General features: G+C 40.7%; 5 protein-coding genes across 8 annotated transcripts; 3 read left to right on the top strand and 2 right to left on the bottom strand.

Moving 5' to 3' along the window:
- Window positions 1-465: 465 nt before the first annotated feature.
- Window positions 466-13,203, top strand: LOC117895654 (mRNA-decapping enzyme subunit 2). Of its 2 annotated transcripts, none has more exons than XM_034803467.1 (5): window positions 466-1,390; window positions 2,223-3,004; window positions 3,069-3,287; window positions 3,347-4,093; window positions 12,427-13,203. In XM_034803467.1, exons 1-5 carry the CDS (start codon window positions 1,255-1,257, stop codon window positions 12,502-12,504), a joined length of 1,962 nt encoding a protein of 653 aa, XP_034659358.1. In that variant the 5' UTR covers window positions 466-1,254; the 3' UTR covers window positions 12,505-13,203. The 2 variants fall into 2 exon arrangements, with proteins under 2 accessions (XP_034659358.1, XP_034659357.1); XM_034803466.1 differs by lacking the exon at window positions 12,427-13,203 and adding an exon at window positions 4,182-7,110 and having other exon boundaries at window positions 3,347-4,114.
- LOC117895657 (zinc finger protein 184) lies at window positions 7,241-8,805 on the bottom strand. The gene is made up of 2 exons (XM_034803474.1): window positions 8,598-8,805; window positions 7,241-8,528 (listed from the first exon to the last, which is right to left on the bottom strand). Exons 1-2 carry the CDS (start codon window positions 8,721-8,723, stop codon window positions 7,509-7,511), a joined length of 1,146 nt encoding a protein of 381 aa, XP_034659365.1. The 5' UTR covers window positions 8,724-8,805; the 3' UTR covers window positions 7,241-7,508.
- On the top strand, window positions 9,269-14,547 carry LOC117895659 (calcium channel flower). 3 transcript variants are annotated; one of them, XM_034803477.1, is made up of 5 exons: window positions 9,269-9,425; window positions 9,653-9,776; window positions 11,527-11,734; window positions 11,818-11,925; window positions 12,159-12,493. In XM_034803477.1, exons 1-5 carry the CDS (start codon window positions 9,423-9,425, stop codon window positions 12,295-12,297), a joined length of 582 nt encoding a protein of 193 aa, XP_034659368.1. In that variant the 5' UTR covers window positions 9,269-9,422; the 3' UTR covers window positions 12,298-12,493. The 3 variants fall into 3 exon arrangements, with proteins under 3 accessions (XP_034659368.1, XP_034659367.1, XP_034659369.1); XM_034803476.1 differs by lacking the exon at window positions 12,159-12,493 and adding an exon at window positions 14,211-14,547 and having other exon boundaries at window positions 9,270-9,425; XM_034803478.1 differs by lacking the exons at window positions 9,269-9,425; window positions 9,653-9,776; window positions 11,527-11,734; window positions 11,818-11,925; window positions 12,159-12,493 and adding exons at window positions 13,428-13,716; window positions 14,211-14,547.
- A 615-nt stretch (window positions 14,548-15,162) lies between these two features.
- Window positions 15,163-15,567, bottom strand: LOC117895662. The gene is made up of 2 exons (XM_034803480.1): window positions 15,519-15,567; window positions 15,163-15,456 (listed from the first exon to the last, which is right to left on the bottom strand). Exons 1-2 carry the CDS (start codon window positions 15,550-15,552, stop codon window positions 15,197-15,199), a joined length of 294 nt encoding a protein of 97 aa, XP_034659371.1. The 5' UTR covers window positions 15,553-15,567; the 3' UTR covers window positions 15,163-15,196.
- Window positions 15,568-15,891: 324 nt separating this feature from the next.
- LOC117893671 (ATP-binding cassette sub-family A member 3-like) lies at window positions 15,892-19,498 on the top strand. Its single transcript, XM_034800360.1, has 6 exons — window positions 15,892-16,109; window positions 16,169-16,748; window positions 16,808-16,951; window positions 17,012-18,205; window positions 18,262-18,569; window positions 19,111-19,498. Exons 1-6 carry the CDS (start codon window positions 15,910-15,912, stop codon window positions 19,496-19,498), a joined length of 2,814 nt encoding a protein of 937 aa, XP_034656251.1. The 5' UTR covers window positions 15,892-15,909.
- The last annotated feature ends 17 nt before the right edge of the window (window positions 19,499-19,515 follow it).

Below are 19,515 nucleotides of genomic sequence, written 5' to 3'. Positions count from 1 at the left end.
ATGCGTTTATCCAATTACATCATATCGCACATGCTATCGATAGCAGTGATGTGATAATGATATTATAATATTTTTTTTTTTAATCGCTACAGCGAAATTGGTTAGTGACTATACCTACCGGTTGACAAGCAAAAAATTGTCAAAACGTTGCAGTCCATTCCCACTCACGTAACGTTTTATGCTATTTTTGTTGGTTGACCGTTTAAGTTTTAAACTTAATTTTTAAATATTCCAACACAAGGAAGTCGTAAGAACTTGCCAATCTTGTGGAGAATTGATTAATAAATCGGATCAAATTATAGTTTTAGCAGGGAGACTCCTAACTAGGTACTAATATCAAATAGAACAAATATCAAATCAACCCAAAATTAAGGAAAATGATTTAAGATTTACGGTATATTTACAGTATATTTTGAAAATGTAAGCGCTCTATCGATATATATATATATATATATATTACCGATAGTTCCGCGTTCACACCGATCCCTACGCGACGCTGACGATTTTCCAAAAGTTGTAAAAAGAAAAACCTATAAAATAGTGCAAAATAGTTACCACATTAAGTGCAAAGTGTAAATAAAAGCAAAACAGGTCGCGCATTGCACATAATAATCTTTGAATTGAATAAGGAAAACCAATGCGACACCACCAAACACCAAAGTAGAAAGTACGTGAAAAAACCAAAAGTGTGACTGTGTGAGTGCGAACGAGTTTTTTCATTCGCCTGAAGTGAAGCGGACTTTTATTTGTGGATGGCTCTCCACAACACCACAACAAAAATAACAAATGCAGAAAATGTTGAGCGAACAAAAACAACAAAAAGAACAACACCAAACGATAGAACAATAGCGAAAGAATGTAAAAGAATCATTAGCAGGACACAAAAATTGCATTGGAAATTGAAATTCGTGCGACAAAAGCTAAAGACTGCAGAAATTTTCAAAACTTGGCAGCCATATTTACTACAAAAACAAGGCATTCTTCCAATTACACATTCAATATATATATTCAGGCACACAAACACACGCCCACACATAAGCAGCGCACCCATATACACACCACACACACACTAACATTTGCACACGTACAGCGTGTTTGAGAGAGAGACTGAGAGAAGAGGAGAAACGCAAATGTTAATTAACAAACAAACAAACAAATAAGAAATATTTTGCGCAAAAGACAGCCCCCCCAAATATTCAACAAAAGTGTATTACATAAACAAAACGCAACGCATCAGTTTGATATCGAAATATTATGGAAATCGCACCATTGATTAGCAACGCTGCCGCTGCCGCCGTCGCTGCCGTCTCAGCCTCTACCTCGTCCACATACGCTTACGAGAGCGAGAGCCAAGCCAGCAGAAGCAGTAGCAGCAAGGAGAACGATAACGGTAAGATTGATAAGCGAAAATGTCCCCAAAAATAGATTCACAACAAAGTCATCAAGTCAACAAAATAAAGCAAACCTTGTATAGATTATACAATTTCTGCACTTCCCCTGTGCCCCACTCCACTTGTCCTCTCTCTTGCCATAACCCCCTATCTCTCTCTCTGTCTGCCAGTAGTTTTCCATGCATGTATGCAGAGGTAATTTCTATGTACTTGTGTGTGTGCGTAGTGTGCAGCGCAGCGCAGTCGCCTGCAAGTTGCAACATTTTTAGAGGAGGAGGTCGCTGAACCGAGCTAGACAGCCATATTTCTTTCAATTCTTTTGGAGGCCAACGGAATATGTATATCGACATCAACAATAGCAAAACAAATAGTAATAGTTTTAATGTTGTTGCGCAATTTACGCTGGCGCAGATCATTGCCCGGGCGCTTAGTCAGCAGTTTGGCCAAGGAGCTCCTCCAAGTAGCCACATTTGCGACATAAGTAGGTACACATTTACGAGTTGTTAGACAGCATGGCAACAGACAAAATAAAGGCCGTTGTAAGATGTTTATTTAAACGGTATTTGTCTACACCTAGCAATAATTGCTGTAAATTATCGATGGTCAATACTTTTTTCCCTCTGACTTTGGGCACAGAAGTGCAATCCAATAAATTAAAGTTCAAGTTTTCCCATAACTTGAGAACAAGCTCAGTCTCAGTAAACGATCCAAACGAACTACGATGACGTATTAAGTTCAGGATAATCAAGAAACCCCCCGAGTAGAGGCTATCGTTTCGTCTGTGTTTGCCCTTTGCTTATCTTTAAATGTTTTGTTTTTTTTTTTTTCAAGTCAACAATCTCGCGCTGCTCGCTTCGCTGACGCTTCAGAAAGTGCTGAATATCAACAATAACAATAATAACAACAACAGCAGCAGCAGCAATAGTGGGGCAGGCATAAGGCAAAATGAACAACAACGACGAAACCTCGCTATTCAAGCTGAGAATGATGTATTAAATCAATTGCTTAAAAATGGTGCTGTCTTCACCAAGACACAGCCGACAGCCCCCATAACCATTGAGAAGAAAAGGCAAAACCAACAGCAGCAGCATCAGCAGCAGTCGCAGCATGCGCACCTGCAGCACCAACAACAACAGCAGCTGCAACAGCAACAACAGCAGCAGCAGCAACAAAGTAGCGCGCAGAAGCAACGCCTAAATTCATCCATATCATCGACACATTCATCGACATCAACGAACTCCTCGTATGGCAGCTCCTCTTCCGAAGATGTACTTGTGGCCGGGACGAGCACTAGCAGCAGTAGCAGCAGGAGGACCCAGGGTACAGGAACAGGAAGCGGTAGCACAGCATCCGCAAAGGCGTCCAGCATTAAATTGCCAGAGAAATCGAAAATTCCGTCCGATATACTTGATGATCTGGCCAGTAGATTTATAATCAATGTACCGGACATGGAGCTAAACAATCTAATAAGAATTTGCTTTCAAATCGAGTTGGCCCATTGGTTCTATCTGGATTTCTTTTGTGCACCCGAACTCAATGAAGAAGGTGTGCCAATTCGGAAGCGCAAGCTGCCAGCGGTGGGCATTAAACAGTTTGCCATGCAATTGTTTCAAGTGAGTGATGAATCCTCCTTCTGGTTAAAGTTTCTAACCTAAATTGTTTATATTTTTGCCACAGCACATTCCCTTCCTGAACAAACATTTCGGCACTGTGGAACAAATACTGCAAGATTGGAAGAACTACAAGATGTCGGTGCCCACATATGGTGCCATTTTGGTGTCTGAGGATCACAATCATTGCTTGCTAGTGCAGTCCTATTTCGCACGCAACTCTTGGGGCTTTCCCAAGGGTAAAATCAATGAGAACGAGGATCCAGCACATTGTGCAACAAGAGAGGTGAGTCCTTTAGCTGGCATAAGTCTTTACTTTTAATTAATTTGCTCTGTTCCTTTTAGGTTTATGAGGAAACTGGTTTCGACATCACCGACATTATCGATGCCAACGATTATATTGAGGCTTTTATCAACTACCAATATACGCGACTGTATGTCGTGCGGAATGTCCCCATGGAGACGCAGTTCGCTCCGCGCACACGCAACGAGATCAAGTGCTGTGACTGGTTCCGTATTAATGATTTGCCGATCAACAAGAATGATGCCATATCGAAAGCCAAACTGGGCAAGAATGCCAATTCCTTCTTTATGATTATACCCTTTGTTAAGCGCTTGAAGAAGTGGGTGAGCGAGCGCCAGGCTGGCATCGGACCCCGTCGACGCAAATGCTCTGGCCAACAGAGTCCCAAAGCGTCCTCGCCAACCAATGTGAATGGGAATGGCGGAAGTAGCAGCAGCAGCTGCAAGAAGGATGCAGCTGCCTCGCAGCGTCAGCGACACAAGTCCATGGGGGACTTGGATGGTGTCAAGTTAAATAATCTCAATGGAAAACCGGGAGCTGGTTCTGGGCCAGTGGCTGGTGCATCGGCCACCAACACCACCACCGCAGGCACCATGAACATATGCAATAGCAACAAACGCAATAAACCAAATGCGGCTGCAGGCAGCAATCAAACAACGCCACTATCAACGGCAACACACACTACGGCAGCCGCAACTCCCGGCGGAGGAGGCAGTGGAGCAGCAGCAATATCATCAAAGCGTCAACTGTTCCATAGCCAAAGTCAAAATGATGCACAGCAGCAGCAGGTCTTTAATGGCAGTGAGAAGGTAAATTGCACTAGCAATCCCTTTTACTTGCTACTGGCTAAACCATTTGCAACTTTCATCCTTACAGGTGGTCAGCTCCTTTGATTTGATACGCAAGGAGAAGCAGCAGCAACTAAGGGCAGCCAAGTTGCAGAAGCAGCACCAGGCACAGCAGCAACAACAACTGCTGCAAGGCTTGCGCCCTAAAATGTTGCAAGGCGAGAAGCAAGGAAATCATCATCAGCAGCAGCAGCAGCAGCAGCAGCAACAACAACAACCACAGCTGCTGGTCAAGAATAACTTGGGACAACAACAGCAACAACCCACTACCGGCATGGATTTAATAGCCATGCTATCGGCTGCAGCGGCAGCTCAGCAAAAGACACCAAAAGCGGAACAGCCACGTCCACGGCCAGCATCCGTTTCGCTGAACTATGAGGGATCCCCAACAACAGGATCCCCATCACAGCAGCAGCAGCAGCAGCACCACCACCATCAGCTGCAGCGCATGCCCTCGGGCACTAATTTGAGGGTACTAAAGCGAGCCCAATCTCAGCAGCCATCGCAGCAGCTGCAACTACAACAGCAGCAGAGTCAGGTGGGCGTGGGCACGCCTGCTTTAGGGCCGATGGAGTTTACGCCCAACTTTAATTCGTGGACGAATTTCACATTCACCAAAAATTGGATAGCAAACGTGTTTTGCTAGACATTTTCACACAATTTTCTTCTATTCCTTCTATCAAAATTCTCATTGAATTTGCATTTTCAAGCAAAAGGCCAGATTAAAGGGAATATTTTTGGATGCTTTGTAAGAGAACAGAGAGAGAGAGAGAGACACAGACAGACCCTTGGGAGACCCTGCCAGTAAGAAGGAAAGAAAGCATGCCAATTGCATTTAACAGGTACACTTGTACATTTGTTATAACAAACAAACAAACAAACAAAAAACTAAACCTTAAAACAACGTACCAACCATCCACTCTTATAGACAACTAATCATGTCTAGTCCTAGGCTTTGGAGACTATGTGTTAGTGTTAACTTCAACAACTTTTATGATCTCTCACAGGAGAAATCAAAATTTTCCACTTAAATATATATATTCTATATAAATTATATAGGGAACAGCAGGCATGGAAAATGAAATGATATTCAAACCCAAAAAAAAAGAACTCGAGTCTTCCGCTCACACACACACATGTAACGCAGGGCGCTATTTTTCTATGGACAAGGACACAAAAGAGACCGACATTGAGATTGAAGTACAATACAATTACTAATTATTATGAATACTATTGTTAAGAGTCCTTAGAAAACAGCCAAACGTTTATTGTGTGCGTGAACCAAGCCCCTACTTCGTGCCGTGTGCGCCGTTTAAACGTATTTTTAGACAAAAACCAACAAAAACTAAACTTAACTAAAGCGTAGCTTTAATACGCCCAATAACACACACCCACACACACCCCCAATTGCTGTGCAAGTAATCGGAATTGAAGTCCTTTAACGACTCACCGGATTACGGGATGGATAAAATGAGTGATGAGTAAAAGTGTTGTGTTTGCGGGCAAGTGAAAAGGGAAACAATTGGAATTTCTGGGCCGCTATACTTACTGCCCGCCCCTCCCCACCTAAGAGAAAGATGTGTAGAAAAGAATACAAATAATAACAATGTAAATATTTAAATTGTGATATCGTATTTCTTAGCACAATTGTGATCTTAACTAAACAAAACAAACGGCTAGCTACTACGTGCAACAACAAACTTTTATAAGCAAACGTGAGGAAATTTTTAAACAAACAATCAAAATTGCTCATCCTCCCCCCCCCCCTGAAATCGGAAACAGACACAGACAGGCGCTTGAGTGACCCACAAATGAGTGGCAATTATGAGGCATATCTTCAGGCAAGGCGTAAGGAGAGCACCAATAAAATTGAAAAGAAACCCTGATGATGAATATGAATGACAAACATTTAACGAATTTAAATTAGTTTAAATTTGAATGATTACAAATGATATAGTAGGCAGCACGGTTAAAAAAGTATTTAAATGATTTGTAACGCTGTGCATTTGACAAAACGACAAATGCCAAGGATCAGAAGAGGATGTAGCTATATTTTTGTGAGCCAATAGTGCGTAAGTGATAGAAGAGGAGAAACAGCAGATGCGAAACCCTTCGAGAAATGTGTTAAGCCTTTTGATAATAACGTATCCCGTAGACTTCGTTCAAGTTTTCTATCAAAGCCAAGTTTCCTATAATTCGTAAGCATGTCTGAAGCATGTCCAACGGGGTTCGTTCTCTCTCTCCACCAAATATAGTCTCCAATGTGTGCGTGTGAAACTGTTGCCTATTAGTGTATATCCTTAGACTAAGCCACTAAGCAGGGTCTCCGTCTCCACGCGGTCGTCACTCGAAGGAACACGAAAAACTAGCAAAATATTCCCTTAAGATGGCCTTTTGCTTATAATTCGCTTGATAATTCTGCAAACTTCGACCAAAACCCTTTTTGCATTTGTTTATCAATTTCTTAAATTTTGACTTTTAAAGCTTTTTGAAAAGCCATATTAATTTGTATTTTTTTACGCCTATATTTTGAATTTCAAATTTGTTTTAATTTATTTGTGAACAACCAACCCATACCAAATCCATGGCAATATGTATCATGAATGGGAGTCTGGATAAACAAATGTTCATTAAACCGATTGGTATTGGACGACACCATCAAGTCGAAACAAAATCTACGACTCTACTCACTCTGAGCTGAAATTGTTATGCATTTTAGACCATTTTATCCGACAAAGCTAACAACAAAAGAAAATCAACTATCAACACGTCCAAACAAGAGAACTTAAGGTGCGTCCTAGACTCCAGATCCAAATAGATTATTGGCAGTCCTCGGTAAAGGAATTACCCGTGAAGGATGACCATCCCATGCGTTGAATACAAATCTATTCTGGTGCTAGAACTTCCTTATACGATCATACGAAATCAAAACACACACAATTTGTAGAATTTAAACCCAAAAAAACAAGAAAAGAAAAAACAAACTTAAATCTCCAATCAAGAACAATTGTAACGTAAAGATTATAATATTTTCCCTACCCCCTCCAACAAATCCGGCAATAAATTGATGTATCAAGTTTTAGTCATCGCTCTTTTATTGTTCTTTTTCCTCTTATGAATGTAAAAGATGACAACTGTCTAGCTTATCGACTGTAAAGGTACAGGCGGTGCTTACAGTGCCGGAGAACTAGTTCATTTTCGATTACAGATCATCGTCGGCATATCGAAATACTAATTCATTTTTCTCTTATTTTCCAACTAAATTAATGGATTATCCAGCCATATAATGACGTTATAATATATGTACAAGATTAAGTATTGCACTCTTATGATTAGTGGTTAAATTTCAACATTTTCATTTTAATGTTAGCTGCTTTCCCAGGCGAATGAATTTGCCCATATTATTGTCGTTGGGCGGTGAATATGAGAATCTGCGTTTCCTCTGTGCTGACGTCTCTATCGACACAAACTCACCATGCTGAGGATTCCCTCCTTTCTTAACGTGTTGACAGTGAGTGCCAGGAATTTCGGTGCAACCGGGCTGTAGGCATGTCTGAATTCCATGTATGATCTTCATATGTTTGACATACTGATTCTCAATATAGTAAGACTGCCCACACTCAGGCACACGGCACAGGTACAACGGTGAGGGACGATATACCGGCATTTCGTGTGTTTTCATATGCAAGTCCAGGTCCGCCCTGGCTTTAAAGGTTAACGTACACTTGGAAAAGATGCAGTGGAACGGACGGGGCAAGTGCGCAAAAGAAGCATGTCGTATGATCCCATGGTAGCCATCGAAGACTTTCTCACATTGCACACAACGGAAGTCAAATCCCTTTGAACGGCTCAAGATGACGTGGTGACGCTCGGCATGCTCGTGTTGCTTTAGCTTCGTCGTAGTGCTAAATGTTTTGTCGCACTTCCGACAAATGTATTTGGGACATGGGCGAAGCATTAAGCTATGTGTGCGTATGTGGGAAACGAGACTCAATTCAACGTGGCAACAGGTGCAGACAATCCTGGCAGCCTTTGTATTATCCTTATAAATTTTGGCCAATATAAGGCCATCGTGTCGTACCGCAATGGCAAAGTTCTCACGAGGTTTTATCACTGTGGCATCTTTTTTTGTATCGGTTGCTTCAAGCTCCTCCTCTGCATCACTACCAGAGGGAAAACACACATTCTGTTCGGGCAATAATTCAATGTTTTCCCAGCCATCTATTTCCAGAGGGCTTTCCTCCTTAACCGTAACCGTTTCATTTAAGTCCGTCTTGGGTTGCGCGGCGTTCCAACGCCGGAATGTTGCGCTTATGCTGAGCACCTGGTCCAAGCACGGCTGACAGAGGCACGACTTCTTCTCCAGAATGCAAGGCTATGAAAGAGTTTCGGGAATGAGACATGTGTATGCGTGTTTGTTCGGCATGGCGTTAGTGGTGCTTACATTAATGTTGTACCACACAATCAGCTTTTCGAGTAGCTCCTTTGAATCATCGATCACTTCACTTTCGAGCTTAATGCCAACCGCCATGTTATCCTGGCACAATTGGCACGGTCGTTGTTCATCCATAGCTTTCTTTTTGTTAAATTATTTGCAGAAAAGAGTAAAATACGCAGCACAGAAATCGAGTCCGAGGAACAACAAATCGACGTCATCGAATAAATCATTATCGGTCATCACCGATGTCGCTATGTTCACTATCGATCATTTTCAAACATTATTTTCGTAAACATCGATAAGGACAATATTTAGAGTTCCTTTTCCGAAACACTATACTTCATCTTTGTAATAAGTGTATGCAAAGTAAGCCGTGCTAAAATAACGTGTTGGAAGCCAAGTTTTTCGGTAAGAAGCCGTTTTCATTCGTTTCGCGGGAAATTTAATCAAGCTCGTGTTCATCGTCTATCGTTGCCAAGAGAAATAGAGCAGGCATCGATTTCCGATTAGTCTGAAAGTTAGCAACGACTTATTTGTAATGTAGATGTTCAGCATCATCATTGCTGAACATGGTACTAATAAAAAAACACTCTTTTATTTGCACTTAGGACCTGCTGCGGTTTTTTTTCGTGCTGTGCTCCGAAAACATCGATGCTTTGTAGCACGAAAAATCGATTTTACCTAAAATCGCGACACTTGGTGCTATCGAGGCTCTGCCAGCTCTAACCAGAACGCAAAGTACAACAAATTCTGTCCCTCTGAGACGTGAAAAAGTGCATAAAATAAATACTTTTCCAACTAGTTTAAGTGTAATTTATAGCAAAACAAAACATGGTATGTAAACGATTCTGTCAGTTGAAAGAATTGAACTTTTTGCTGACGAAGTGAATATTGAGCCTCACCTGTGTTCCGTGCGTGTGTGTGTTTTTGTGTGTACGTGTATGTCGGTCCCGTGTGTGCGTGTTAAAGAAGCGGCCGCCGCGTCACAATACAAATTGTACTGCTTCGATTTTTTCCAATTATCTTAATTGCATTTTGTATTTTTTAAATATGCATCGCAGTCGTTTGCGGAAAAAATCACGGGGCTGCTGGCGCGTCCAAATCAACAGGATCCCGCGGGCGGACCGGAGCAGCCTTGGTATCTCAAATATGGCAGTCGATTGCTGGGCATTGTGGCCGCCTTTTGTAAGTTTCATCTAAGGAAAACATTAAATTTTACTCTAGTAACGACCAATTCATGTAAGATTATGTGCTCCATAAATGTTGGGCATCGATTTTTGTGTACCTTTTGTTGTTGCTGTTACGTTTCCTATCTGTGTGCCCCTGTGGGTGTGCGCGCGTGTGTGTGTATCGCCTCCCACAATACGCACGCTCTGACATTGATAAAGGAAGAAAGAAAGCAACAACAACAACAGCACAGCAGCATAACAGTGAAAAGAAGAAGAAGACGAGGCAGTAGTAGGAAACGTAACAAAAGGATACAGAAATTGTATGGATATATGCATAAGTATGTGAGTGGGATGTGGGTGTGGAAGAGTGAGAAAGAGACAAACGGGGCCAAAGGAGCTTTTTCTGTGTCAAGTTTGGCGCTTTAATTCGTTACTGTTTGCTTCCTTTTCAATAGTATTTCCAATATTGAACATACGCCATAGAGAATGCAATTTTTTTTGGCCCATTAAGCAGTAATTTTGCATGCTTTTTTATTATCAAGCACTACTGTGCAGTGCAGTGCAGCGCGGAAGCGGGTGCGGGTGCGGGAGAGGCAGCTGCTCCTCTCTTCCGTATTCTCGCTCTCTGCTTTCACTTGATTACGCCTGATTGCTTTTTTTCTTTGTTACGCGCTATGCTTTAACCTCTCCCTCTCTGCAATGACATTGAACTTTTCTTTTTTACTCAATGGTTTCCTCAGCCTCTGCAGTGGGATTTTAGATATGAGTTCGATTCAGGGATTTGGGGTACCTTATCGGGTCTCAAGAGACCAGCCACACTCAACAAATTGGAAGGAGAAAAATATTATGTAGATTCATTCATGCGGCTTCTGCACTCATAAACCAGTTTGGCTTTTGGTTTTATTTGATTGTAAATTAAAACCAAAAGTCTATAATAATTAAATGTTTTGTATGTCGGTTCGTACATCGACTCCGTTGAGTCTGTTTTGACGAGCTTTATGAACCGCAGTAACCTCAAAGCTGAGATCGGATTTCGCTACAAAGTTAAACGAAACTGGAGAAAAAGACAGAACAAGGGAGAAGAGGAATGCTAGGAGGAGACTAAAGATCATGCAATTCTAGTACTTGTAGAACTATTTTGTGGAGATAAGCTGAAGAAGCCCAAGGAAATGCTGATTACACTCTTCCCTACGCTCAAAAAAAGAAGATCTTTCGCAATATTTTTCCAGTCATTTAACACATAAAGAGCAGAGCTGTTTATTTGTGTCTTGTTTACTTAGTTTTTTATCAGTAAAACCAGCTGATAAAATACTCGTATTTAAATGGAATTTGGTTTAGCTCTCATTTCAAGAACTAGAACTAGAACTAGCTTACAGCATTGAAATGGGAACATTTTACTCCGTACTCTCTCGTACGACTCTCAAGTGTCTGCTACTGACAACTCGACCCACTATATTTTCATTAAATTGTCACGCTTCTGTGGCTGTTGTGGTCTTTTGTTGTTATACTTTTATTATAAATAAAAGCGAAAAATTGGCACACCAGTGAGTCAGCGATGATGATTAGATTTCGTTTCCAAATGGGTTTCGTTTTGTGAAGCGATTCGGTAAGATAATGGGGGAATATTTTTAGTGGGCGTTCGAGATTAAAATGTGGCGCATATCTGCTCATAAATTTGTAGAAGAGTTAGGGAACGCCTTTTAATTATTTGTATCTATTTGTATTATATTTGATAGCTGTTGTGTTAACATTCACTTTCCTTTTAGTTGCCATACTCTTTGGGCTCTGGAATGTGCTCTCAATTATCACACTCAGTGTCTCCTGCCTGGTGGCTGGCATTATCCAGATGATAGCCGGCTTTATAGTCATGGTCCTGGAGGCGCCCTGCTGCTTTGTGTGCATCGAGCAGGTGAACGGCATTGCGGACAAGGTTGATGCCAAGCCCATGTACTTCCGGGCCGGTCTGTACTGCGCGTGAGTATTAAATGAAACAAAATAATTCAACAGAAAACTCTCGTACATATCTAACTGGAATGTATATGTATTTCCATATATAGCCTGGCCGTGCCGCCAATCTTCATGTGCTTCGGACTGGCCAGCTTATTCGGCAGTGGGCTGATCTTTGCAACCGGCGCCGTGTACGCCATGATGGCGTTAGGCAAGAAGTGAGTATTGAGGATGCAGAGGGGGATCTGCTATATTTGTTTAGCCTCTAAGTTAGAGCGGGAACTTAGTTAGAACTTGGCCAAGTGCATTTTTGCTAATCGAAACCAATGTTTTCTCTATATTCCTTCAATGTGCTTACCACTGTGATAATGCTTACATTTAAAACAAAACTAAAAAAACAAAAAACAAAACAAAACCGATACAATTACGATACATGATAACCGCTATGTAGAGCTTCGCGCGAGGATATGGCCGCTGCCGCCACATCGCCCACACAGATGGCCGGCGGTCAGGCGGGAGGCCAAATGCAAATGGGCGGCGATCAGCATATCACACTCATGGAAGATCCCGATGTCTGGCGTCCCACATAAATGCCTAATTGCGAAATTAGTAACTGCCAAAACCACAAGACACACACACAGCCACAGATCAACACACACATTCCACTCCACTCCACTCCAAACCCAATCCAGTAGAAGCGCCAACAGAAATTGATTGAGCAGCAGCAGGGCGTTATAGGGCATCTGAGAATATATAGAATACAGAAGAACACCCCACCAAAAATACAAAAGAAATGAAACGAAATGAAATTCTCTCATATGTAATTGAAATTGTTGTTGAAAACAAAAGTTTGTTAAACATAACCAAAGTGTTTTTTGGGGCAAATGCATTTTCGTCATTGTGGCCCCGATTGTCTTTGTCCCTTTTTGTGCATGTAATTCGTGTTTCCATTTTTTAAATGTCTTTCGTCGAACGGTTGGTGTTGTTAAAAACTACAGTTAAATATATTATATAGTACATAGAGAAAATACTGAAGAGACACATTGATACTCGTACATACAAGCAAACAAGCATATGTCGAGGCTGCAGCTCAGCATATATTTTTAGTGAGAAATTGAAAGCTATATTGAAAGCAAACAACCCGAAAGCAAACAATAATACAAAACTTATTTAAACAGAAACCACAAGCTTCCACACACACTCAGCTTAGATCCACGAACACACACACAAGTAAACAAATATATAAATAATACTATACAAAGTGAGAATCAAGAAAGAACAAACTATAGAGCAATATGTACAAGTCGGAAGAAGTATTAACTCGGATATGCGCTTGCTTGAATGTAAACCATAAAATAAAATAAAATAATACAACAAATGTTACAGTTATTTGAGAATTGATTTTGCTCACAAGATAGTCCACGAATTGAAATTGAAATTGAACATAATCAAGCATTAGACATATAAAAATATACAAATATACAATATATTATATATACATATACACACAAGTACCGTGTTTGTGTTTTTTAAATGTTGTAAACTTATTTTGCATTCATAATTTTTAACTAATTTATTCATTTTTCAAGTCTGACAAAGTGAGATTATTTTTTTCACATTCCTTTCAAGAAGTGCATTCCAAAATTTATACATTAACTTTATTTTAGTTTTTAGTTCTTAAAACAAAAAAAATCATTTAAAAAAAAACTCGCCAGAACTTGTTAATAATTGAGCAGAGATATCTGCCCTGAAGTAAACGTAAAAGTTGAATAAATTTGATAAATCAATGAAAGGCAACACTAAAAATGAAATATGCTATGTAAAATTTTTTTTGCGCCCGAATCAAGAATCAGACTTAAGTTTTTAAACACGCCACATCAAAAACTGTCCAAGAACAGTCCCAAGAGCAGTTACAACATCGACTGGGTCTACAGCAACTGCAACATCGATAGCCCAACAACAGCAAACAACTCGTTAAACACTTTGCTGCCTCCAAGAAAACACAAAAGGCAAATAAATTTGTATAAGCTTTTATGAATGTAATCAATATACAGTGCGTTTCACAGACACTGAGACAGTTGCAAGTAAAACCCTTTCAATCTGTGATATTGCCATAAATCGTGCAGCTGTCTGGATGCCCTGAAACGCACTTTATGTTATGTTTTAGAAAGTAGAATTAAAAAACCTTTTAAATGTAGTTCAGTATTGTTTTATGTAAATTTTGAGTTTATTTTGAACAAATTGTAATTGAATTAGTTGTACATTACATTCCTGTAGCACCCAAACTTTTGATGTATTGAAAAATTATATTGATATCTTTTGATGTTTTGAAAAATTATATTGAATCTTTTTGGTTTCTCTATGTAGGCACAAAGCACACACCACACACATATCCCTAGTTGAGCACATAAATACTATTTAATTTCTCTATTTATAATTTTAGTATTGATCGCATTTATTTAAACAATTATTAAACCCTTTTTCTCTGCTTACTCGCAAACAGAGCATCCGCCGAGGACATGCGGGCAGCTGCACAACAAACTGGTTATGGAGTCAATGGCACAGCCGCATCGACCACCAACGATAGGGCGGGGATTGTGAACAATGCCCAGCCCTTCTCCTTCACCGGGGCCGTTGGCACGGACAGCAATGTGTGATTGTGCAAGCGGGCAGGAAAGCGGATGTGCGGGGAGCTGGAGGTGTGCCGTGAGAAAACAAGACTCAAAAGCGCAACATTTGAGGGGAAAAACTACTACTACAAAAAAAAAAGAGAACATCAACGGGCAATTTACATAATCGAGTGCAATTTCCAATTAATCGATGACTAACACACGTCCAAAAGCAGAAGCATACATTACATGTTAATCAGTTAAATTTAAGCTCTGATCTCTCCATTCTAGAGCAATTCAAGATGTATAACAGATCAGATGTGAAAAAAAAACAATTTTGTATTAAAAGTATGAATGTATTTGTTGAATTTGAAAGTATTTCTCGTATATTTCAGTGTCCTATCTACATATTTATTGTGTTGCCTGTGTCCCATCATTCCAAAATTATTGTTTTCAACTTAGTAGAAATTGCAGAAGTAAATTATTGAGCGACATCATCACCAGCGAGGTGAGGTGGTAGGCGTGGCGTGGCAAGAGAGAGAATCGTGTAAAATTTATGTTTAGTCATAGTTTAAATATATACCTTAAAATATATTTAAATGCATAATACTAAAATGTTTAAACTAATGCAAAATCAAACTATAAATATTGTATGTGTGAACCATATTAAAATTGAATTATACATACTTTAAATTATGTTAAATAAAATAAATTATACAAACCAGAGCAGAGGCTGGTTATTATTTGTGGAAACCAAGAGAGGAAATTCGGACATGCAGATTTAAATGGATTATATAGATATTTAATTGATTGATTCTTCATAAAAACAAATTAATACACATATAAATTAGAAACAATATTACAAAACATTTAAATTGATTTAAGCTTCAGCAGAGCCACTCTCCAGGTCTTCCCAGGACTGTTCGGCTGGCACATATTCAATGATTTCCTCTTCCCAGGTGCCATCATCACCAGAATTGTTGCTCTGATCATCCTGATCTTCCTCGTCAGCATCTTCTTCTGAGGCTTGCGAGTTGTCCTCTTCCGAAGCCCAACGATAGCGACGATCGCTGATGCCTTCGCTGTCTTGCTCCACAGCCTCAGTGGACAGGCTTGCGGCAATGACCAGAGCCAGGACACCTTTTATAAGCCATATAATGAGTTTTTCTTCCTATGGCTTGGAATTTTATTATTCAACTTACCGAAGACTAGGAAGATAACTTTGTTGGACTGCATATTGATTGGTTTGGTTTGATTGTTGCTTGAACTGCTTTCGATGCTGACTGATCAGTTCGGGGCCCCTTTTGTAGTAAAATTTTTTGGCAAATGCCGTGCCAATTCTGTGGCATAACAGATGTTGCTATTATGTGTTTAACCCAGCTACGTCACTTGTCCTCAAAAGCGAAATTGAAACAACTAATCAAATGTTTGCTCAAGCTCTTCGGCGGGTGAGTAATAAATAGTACAAGGTTAATTTACGCACATTTTGGGACTTACCCTTGGACTTAGACATTATTTCTAGGCGTAGCATGTCATGTCACAAGTATTTGTATTTATAAGAATTTAATTTAATAATTTTTGCATTGATTCGTAATGGCCATTCAATTATTTGTTCTATTGGTAAAGAACTTTAAGAGTTATACGCGATGCGAGATGGTTTTGTATCTGCTACTGCCGCTGCTAATGATACACTTGGTTTATATTAGATGTTCCGTAAATCAAGAGAATTCCTCCCACTGTTTCTTACGGCGAAATGGAACACTTGGGGATAATGTAAAGCTGAGTCCATTGTAGTAAGTCTTATGGATTTCGGTTCATTTATCTTGAACTCATTTTCAATTCATAAATTTAGTAATTTAATGGAAATGATTGCCGATGTAACACCCGAAAAAACACTTTTATTATACTCAAACAAGGATTCAATAGTCGAACCACTTAAGTCAGCTCTATTTAATATCCTAAAGCTGAGATCTGTTGAGCGTGTCAACTCTGAAGAAGATATGGAAAATACCCTTATAAACGAAAACTTCTTGGGGGGCATTATTTGGAGGGTGCAGGCTGGTGAATACTTTGAGAACACTGACATCACAGTTCGATTTCCCAGTGCACTGCGAACGATACCAACTGACTTGTGGAATACCAATCAAGTCAGGGGCGACATGAACACACCACGACCGCTGTATATGAACGAAGGGTTCTTGCAGATAATGTATGCCATTGTGGCATTTCTTGCATATCCTGCAGTCAGCAACATATTCAAAAGGCACAAGGATGATGGAATAACGATTGTATCAAAGCCATTTCTTAGCGATGAAGAGTATAATGAATACTTAGATCCACAAATACTGGACCCAATGGGTACCACACTGGCAAATGTATTGCCCTTTTATTTGAGTTCTCTTTACATTTATCCATTTGTGCGTTTGGTTATGGTAAGTTAAGGAATGGAATTTATTTTCTAGAGTAACGATTTTTATCTTTTATTGTGCAGCACATGCAGAGGGAAAAGAACAAGCAACTCAATGACTTGATGAGCATTTCCAGTGCAAATCGGATTACCCAATATCTCTCCTGGTTTACTTCTACCTTCATTTTGGCCACTGTGATTAACTTGTTGACTATATTCTTGCTTACGGTAGGGCATGCACACACTGGCACATATGTATTTTTAAACCATAATTTATAATTCCTTCAGGCACCCATCTGCAAAAATGGCAACATTTTGAATTGTTCGAGCTTCACAGCCGTTTGGTGTTTCTTTACCATTTGGACAGTGTGCGGCATTTGTTTTTGTTTCTTAATCCACAGTTTACTTCGAAGTGCCACATTAGCTGCCATTGTGATTGTCTTCCTATCGGTTTTGTGTTTCCTGTTGTATATCTATGTGGATGTCTCAAGAATAGTTGTGCGCTATCCATTGTGCCTGGTGTACCAGTTTGGATTCCTAACTGGCCTGCGAAAAATACTTTACTACGAGAAGTACGATAACACGGGACTGCAGTGGCATCATTTCCTGAGAGGAAATTTCTACAATAGTTTTGCCGTAATATCCATCATAATGCTGATGGCTGCCTTCACTTTTCTGGTGTTGTGCCTAACTGTCGAGCTGTGCTGCCCGGGCAAGTACGGAGTGTCCATATTGCGCTTTCGAAGTAATCAAGACGCGTTGAGCTGCCAGCAGAACTTTCAAAGGACTCGCCATTTGAGCCCAGCCGTGGTGCAGGCGTGCATTTTGCATAAGAGTCAACGCCGAAAGCCGCCACTGACCAATTTCGCCATGAATATGTACGATGATCAGATCACGGTCATATTGGGACTATCCGATTCGGGCAAGTCCGCTGTTATCAACTCCATTTCGGGCAGCATTCCGCCCCAATCGGGCTGGGTGAAAATTGACGATAGAGACATAGCGAGGACGAGTAGAACTGCGGTGGGATTGTCGCCCCAGCATAATCCATTGTTTGCCAATCTGAGCGTCAAAGAGAACATGTACTTCTTCTATTCGCTGCGGAATGTGAGCGCCCATGTCAGAACTCGTTCCACGGAAAGATATTTGCAGGCCCTCGAGCTGTGGCAAGTTAGGAATGTGAAAAGCCGCTGCCTGCACAGAGCCGACAGGCGGCGACTATCCGTGGCCTGTGCCTTTTGTGGCAATCCACGGATTGTCGTGCTCGATGAACCCAGCGAGGGTCTGGAACCCTGCGAGCGACGATTGCTGTGGGATTTGCTGCAATCGGAGAAGCGTTGCAGGACTTTGATAGTCACAACTTATCATATCGAAGAGGCGGATGTTCTGGGCGATCGTTTGGCCATACTATGCGATGGCCAATTGCTTTTTAATGGCACTTCCACGTTTCTAAAGAACACTCATGGCTCTGGCTATCAATTGGTAAGAGTAATACCATTCCAAAGAAGCTCTTTCTGTTATTTTCATTTACTTCCCAGGTCTGTTCGCAAGGTGAAATATGCGAGGAGCCACAGATAACATCTTTAGTGCTGCAGTACATACCAGAGACGAGTGCATCCTCTGACAAGCCATTTGAAATTGCCTACAACATACCCCAGGACTACTGTCGCAACATTGTGCCATTGCTTCGGCAGCTGGAGCACGGAGCTAATTGCTTTAATATGGGTGCCATTGGCATTGGCACCATGCCCGTTATAAATAAATTTGTCAAGGCCACATCCCCGGGCTCTGACGCTTACAGGGGCAACTTTGCAAGCAGCTCGCCCGAACCCGATGAAAGTCTATTGTATGGCTACAAATTGTGCTGCAATCAATGGAATGCAATGTTGTTGAAAAAGTTCTATCACATTCGGCACAATTTTCTGGTGTTCTCTATGCTTTTATCGCTGCTGTTATTGGGCTCCTCGGCGCTGCAACGATATTTTTATACTTGGCCAATTCCAGTCAAATATCGTCCGCAGTCGGGCGTGGATTTTGTGTCGCAGGATCTGTTGCCACTCAGGTTGGAAATGTATGGACCAAATTGTCGTGTGGCCTTCCTGCGAGACTTTAATGATGAGAATCCACTTATACATCTCCTGAAGATGAAAATAAGTGGCTGCCGCACAGACGATATATCAGCGACAGACGTGGACACGTATGCAGATATCCTGAATGATGTTTATGTTTTTGGCATTAAAATCCACAAGTGCGAATATCAAATATATTATAGCCGAAAATTTCTACACTCGGAGGCAGTTGCAGCAAGCCTAATGGCTTACTTGGCCAACAGGTGGGCATTTAACTAATTTTACCACTCAAAATCTTTAAAACCATTCAAATTTCAGTGGCTTTTTGGGTTTATTTTGCACTGAACCCAACCGACCCATGGAAACGCTTACGAAAAACATCAACTTCAATCATCATCCCTATCCATCCATTCAGTTGAGTGAAAATTCCACAGTGCGTCAAATTGATTGCTTCGAGAGTGGCCCATTGTATTTGAATCTGTTTTGTGTCAGTATCTTCAGCGGGTTCTTTGCCGCCTACATTGTCAGGGAGCGACGCATTGGGTTCAAGTTGATGCAACAAGTGGAGGGCATTAATATGACTACATTCTGGCTCTCCCACTTATTCTGGGACTGGATGTGTCTTTCCATATTTTCCGTATCGCTGGTTATACTCATGACGCTGCTTCTCCATAAGAATTTCGATGAAGAGACACGTAAAGTTTGATTTGACATTTGATTTTG

Source organism: Drosophila subobscura, chromosome J (assembly GCF_008121235.1).
Source record: "Drosophila subobscura isolate 14011-0131.10 chromosome J, UCBerk_Dsub_1.0, whole genome shotgun sequence".
Taxonomy (NCBI): domain Eukaryota; kingdom Metazoa; phylum Arthropoda; class Insecta; order Diptera; family Drosophilidae; genus Drosophila; species Drosophila subobscura.
The sequence above is the reverse complement of the archived record's forward strand: the minus strand, read 5'-3'. Positions and strand labels throughout refer to the sequence as shown.

Bases quoted from the DNA above. Each gene is read 5' to 3' on its own strand.
- LOC117895654 (XM_034803466.1), top strand. From the start codon at position 1,255: ATGGAAATCGCACCATTGATTAGCAACGCTGCCGCTGCCGCCGTCGCT. The intron at 3,005-3,068 runs GTGAGTGATGAA...TTTTTGCCACAG, and splicing joins TTGCCATGCAATTGTTTCAA to CACATTCCCTTCCTGAACAA. The intron at 3,288-3,346 runs GTGAGTCCTTTA...TGTTCCTTTTAG, and splicing joins CACATTGTGCAACAAGAGAG to GTTTATGAGGAAACTGGTTT.
- LOC117895657 (XM_034803474.1), bottom strand. From the start codon at position 8,723: ATGGATGAACAACGACCGTGCCAATTGTGCCAGGATAACATGGCGGTT. The intron at 8,529-8,597 runs GTAAGCACCACT...ACTCTTTCATAG, and splicing joins TTGTGTGGTACAACATTAAT to CCTTGCATTCTGGAGAAGAA.
- LOC117895659 (XM_034803476.1), top strand. The intron at 11,735-11,817 runs GTGAGTATTAAA...TTCCATATATAG, and splicing joins CGGGCCGGTCTGTACTGCGC to CCTGGCCGTGCCGCCAATCT. The intron at 11,926-14,210 runs GTGAGTATTGAG...ACTCGCAAACAG, and splicing joins ATGATGGCGTTAGGCAAGAA to AGCATCCGCCGAGGACATGC.
- LOC117895662 (XM_034803480.1), bottom strand. From the start codon at position 15,552: ATGCAGTCCAACAAAGTTATCTTCCTAGTCTTCG. The intron at 15,457-15,518 runs GTAAGTTGAATA...GGCTTATAAAAG, and splicing joins AGTTATCTTCCTAGTCTTCG to GTGTCCTGGCTCTGGTCATT.
- LOC117893671 (XM_034800360.1), top strand. From the start codon at position 15,910: ATGGCCATTCAATTATTTGTTCTATTGGTAAAGAACTTTAAGAGTTAT. The intron at 16,110-16,168 runs GTAAGTCTTATG...TCATAAATTTAG, and splicing joins GTAAAGCTGAGTCCATTGTA to TAATTTAATGGAAATGATTG. The intron at 16,749-16,807 runs GTAAGTTAAGGA...TTTATTGTGCAG, and splicing joins CATTTGTGCGTTTGGTTATG to CACATGCAGAGGGAAAAGAA.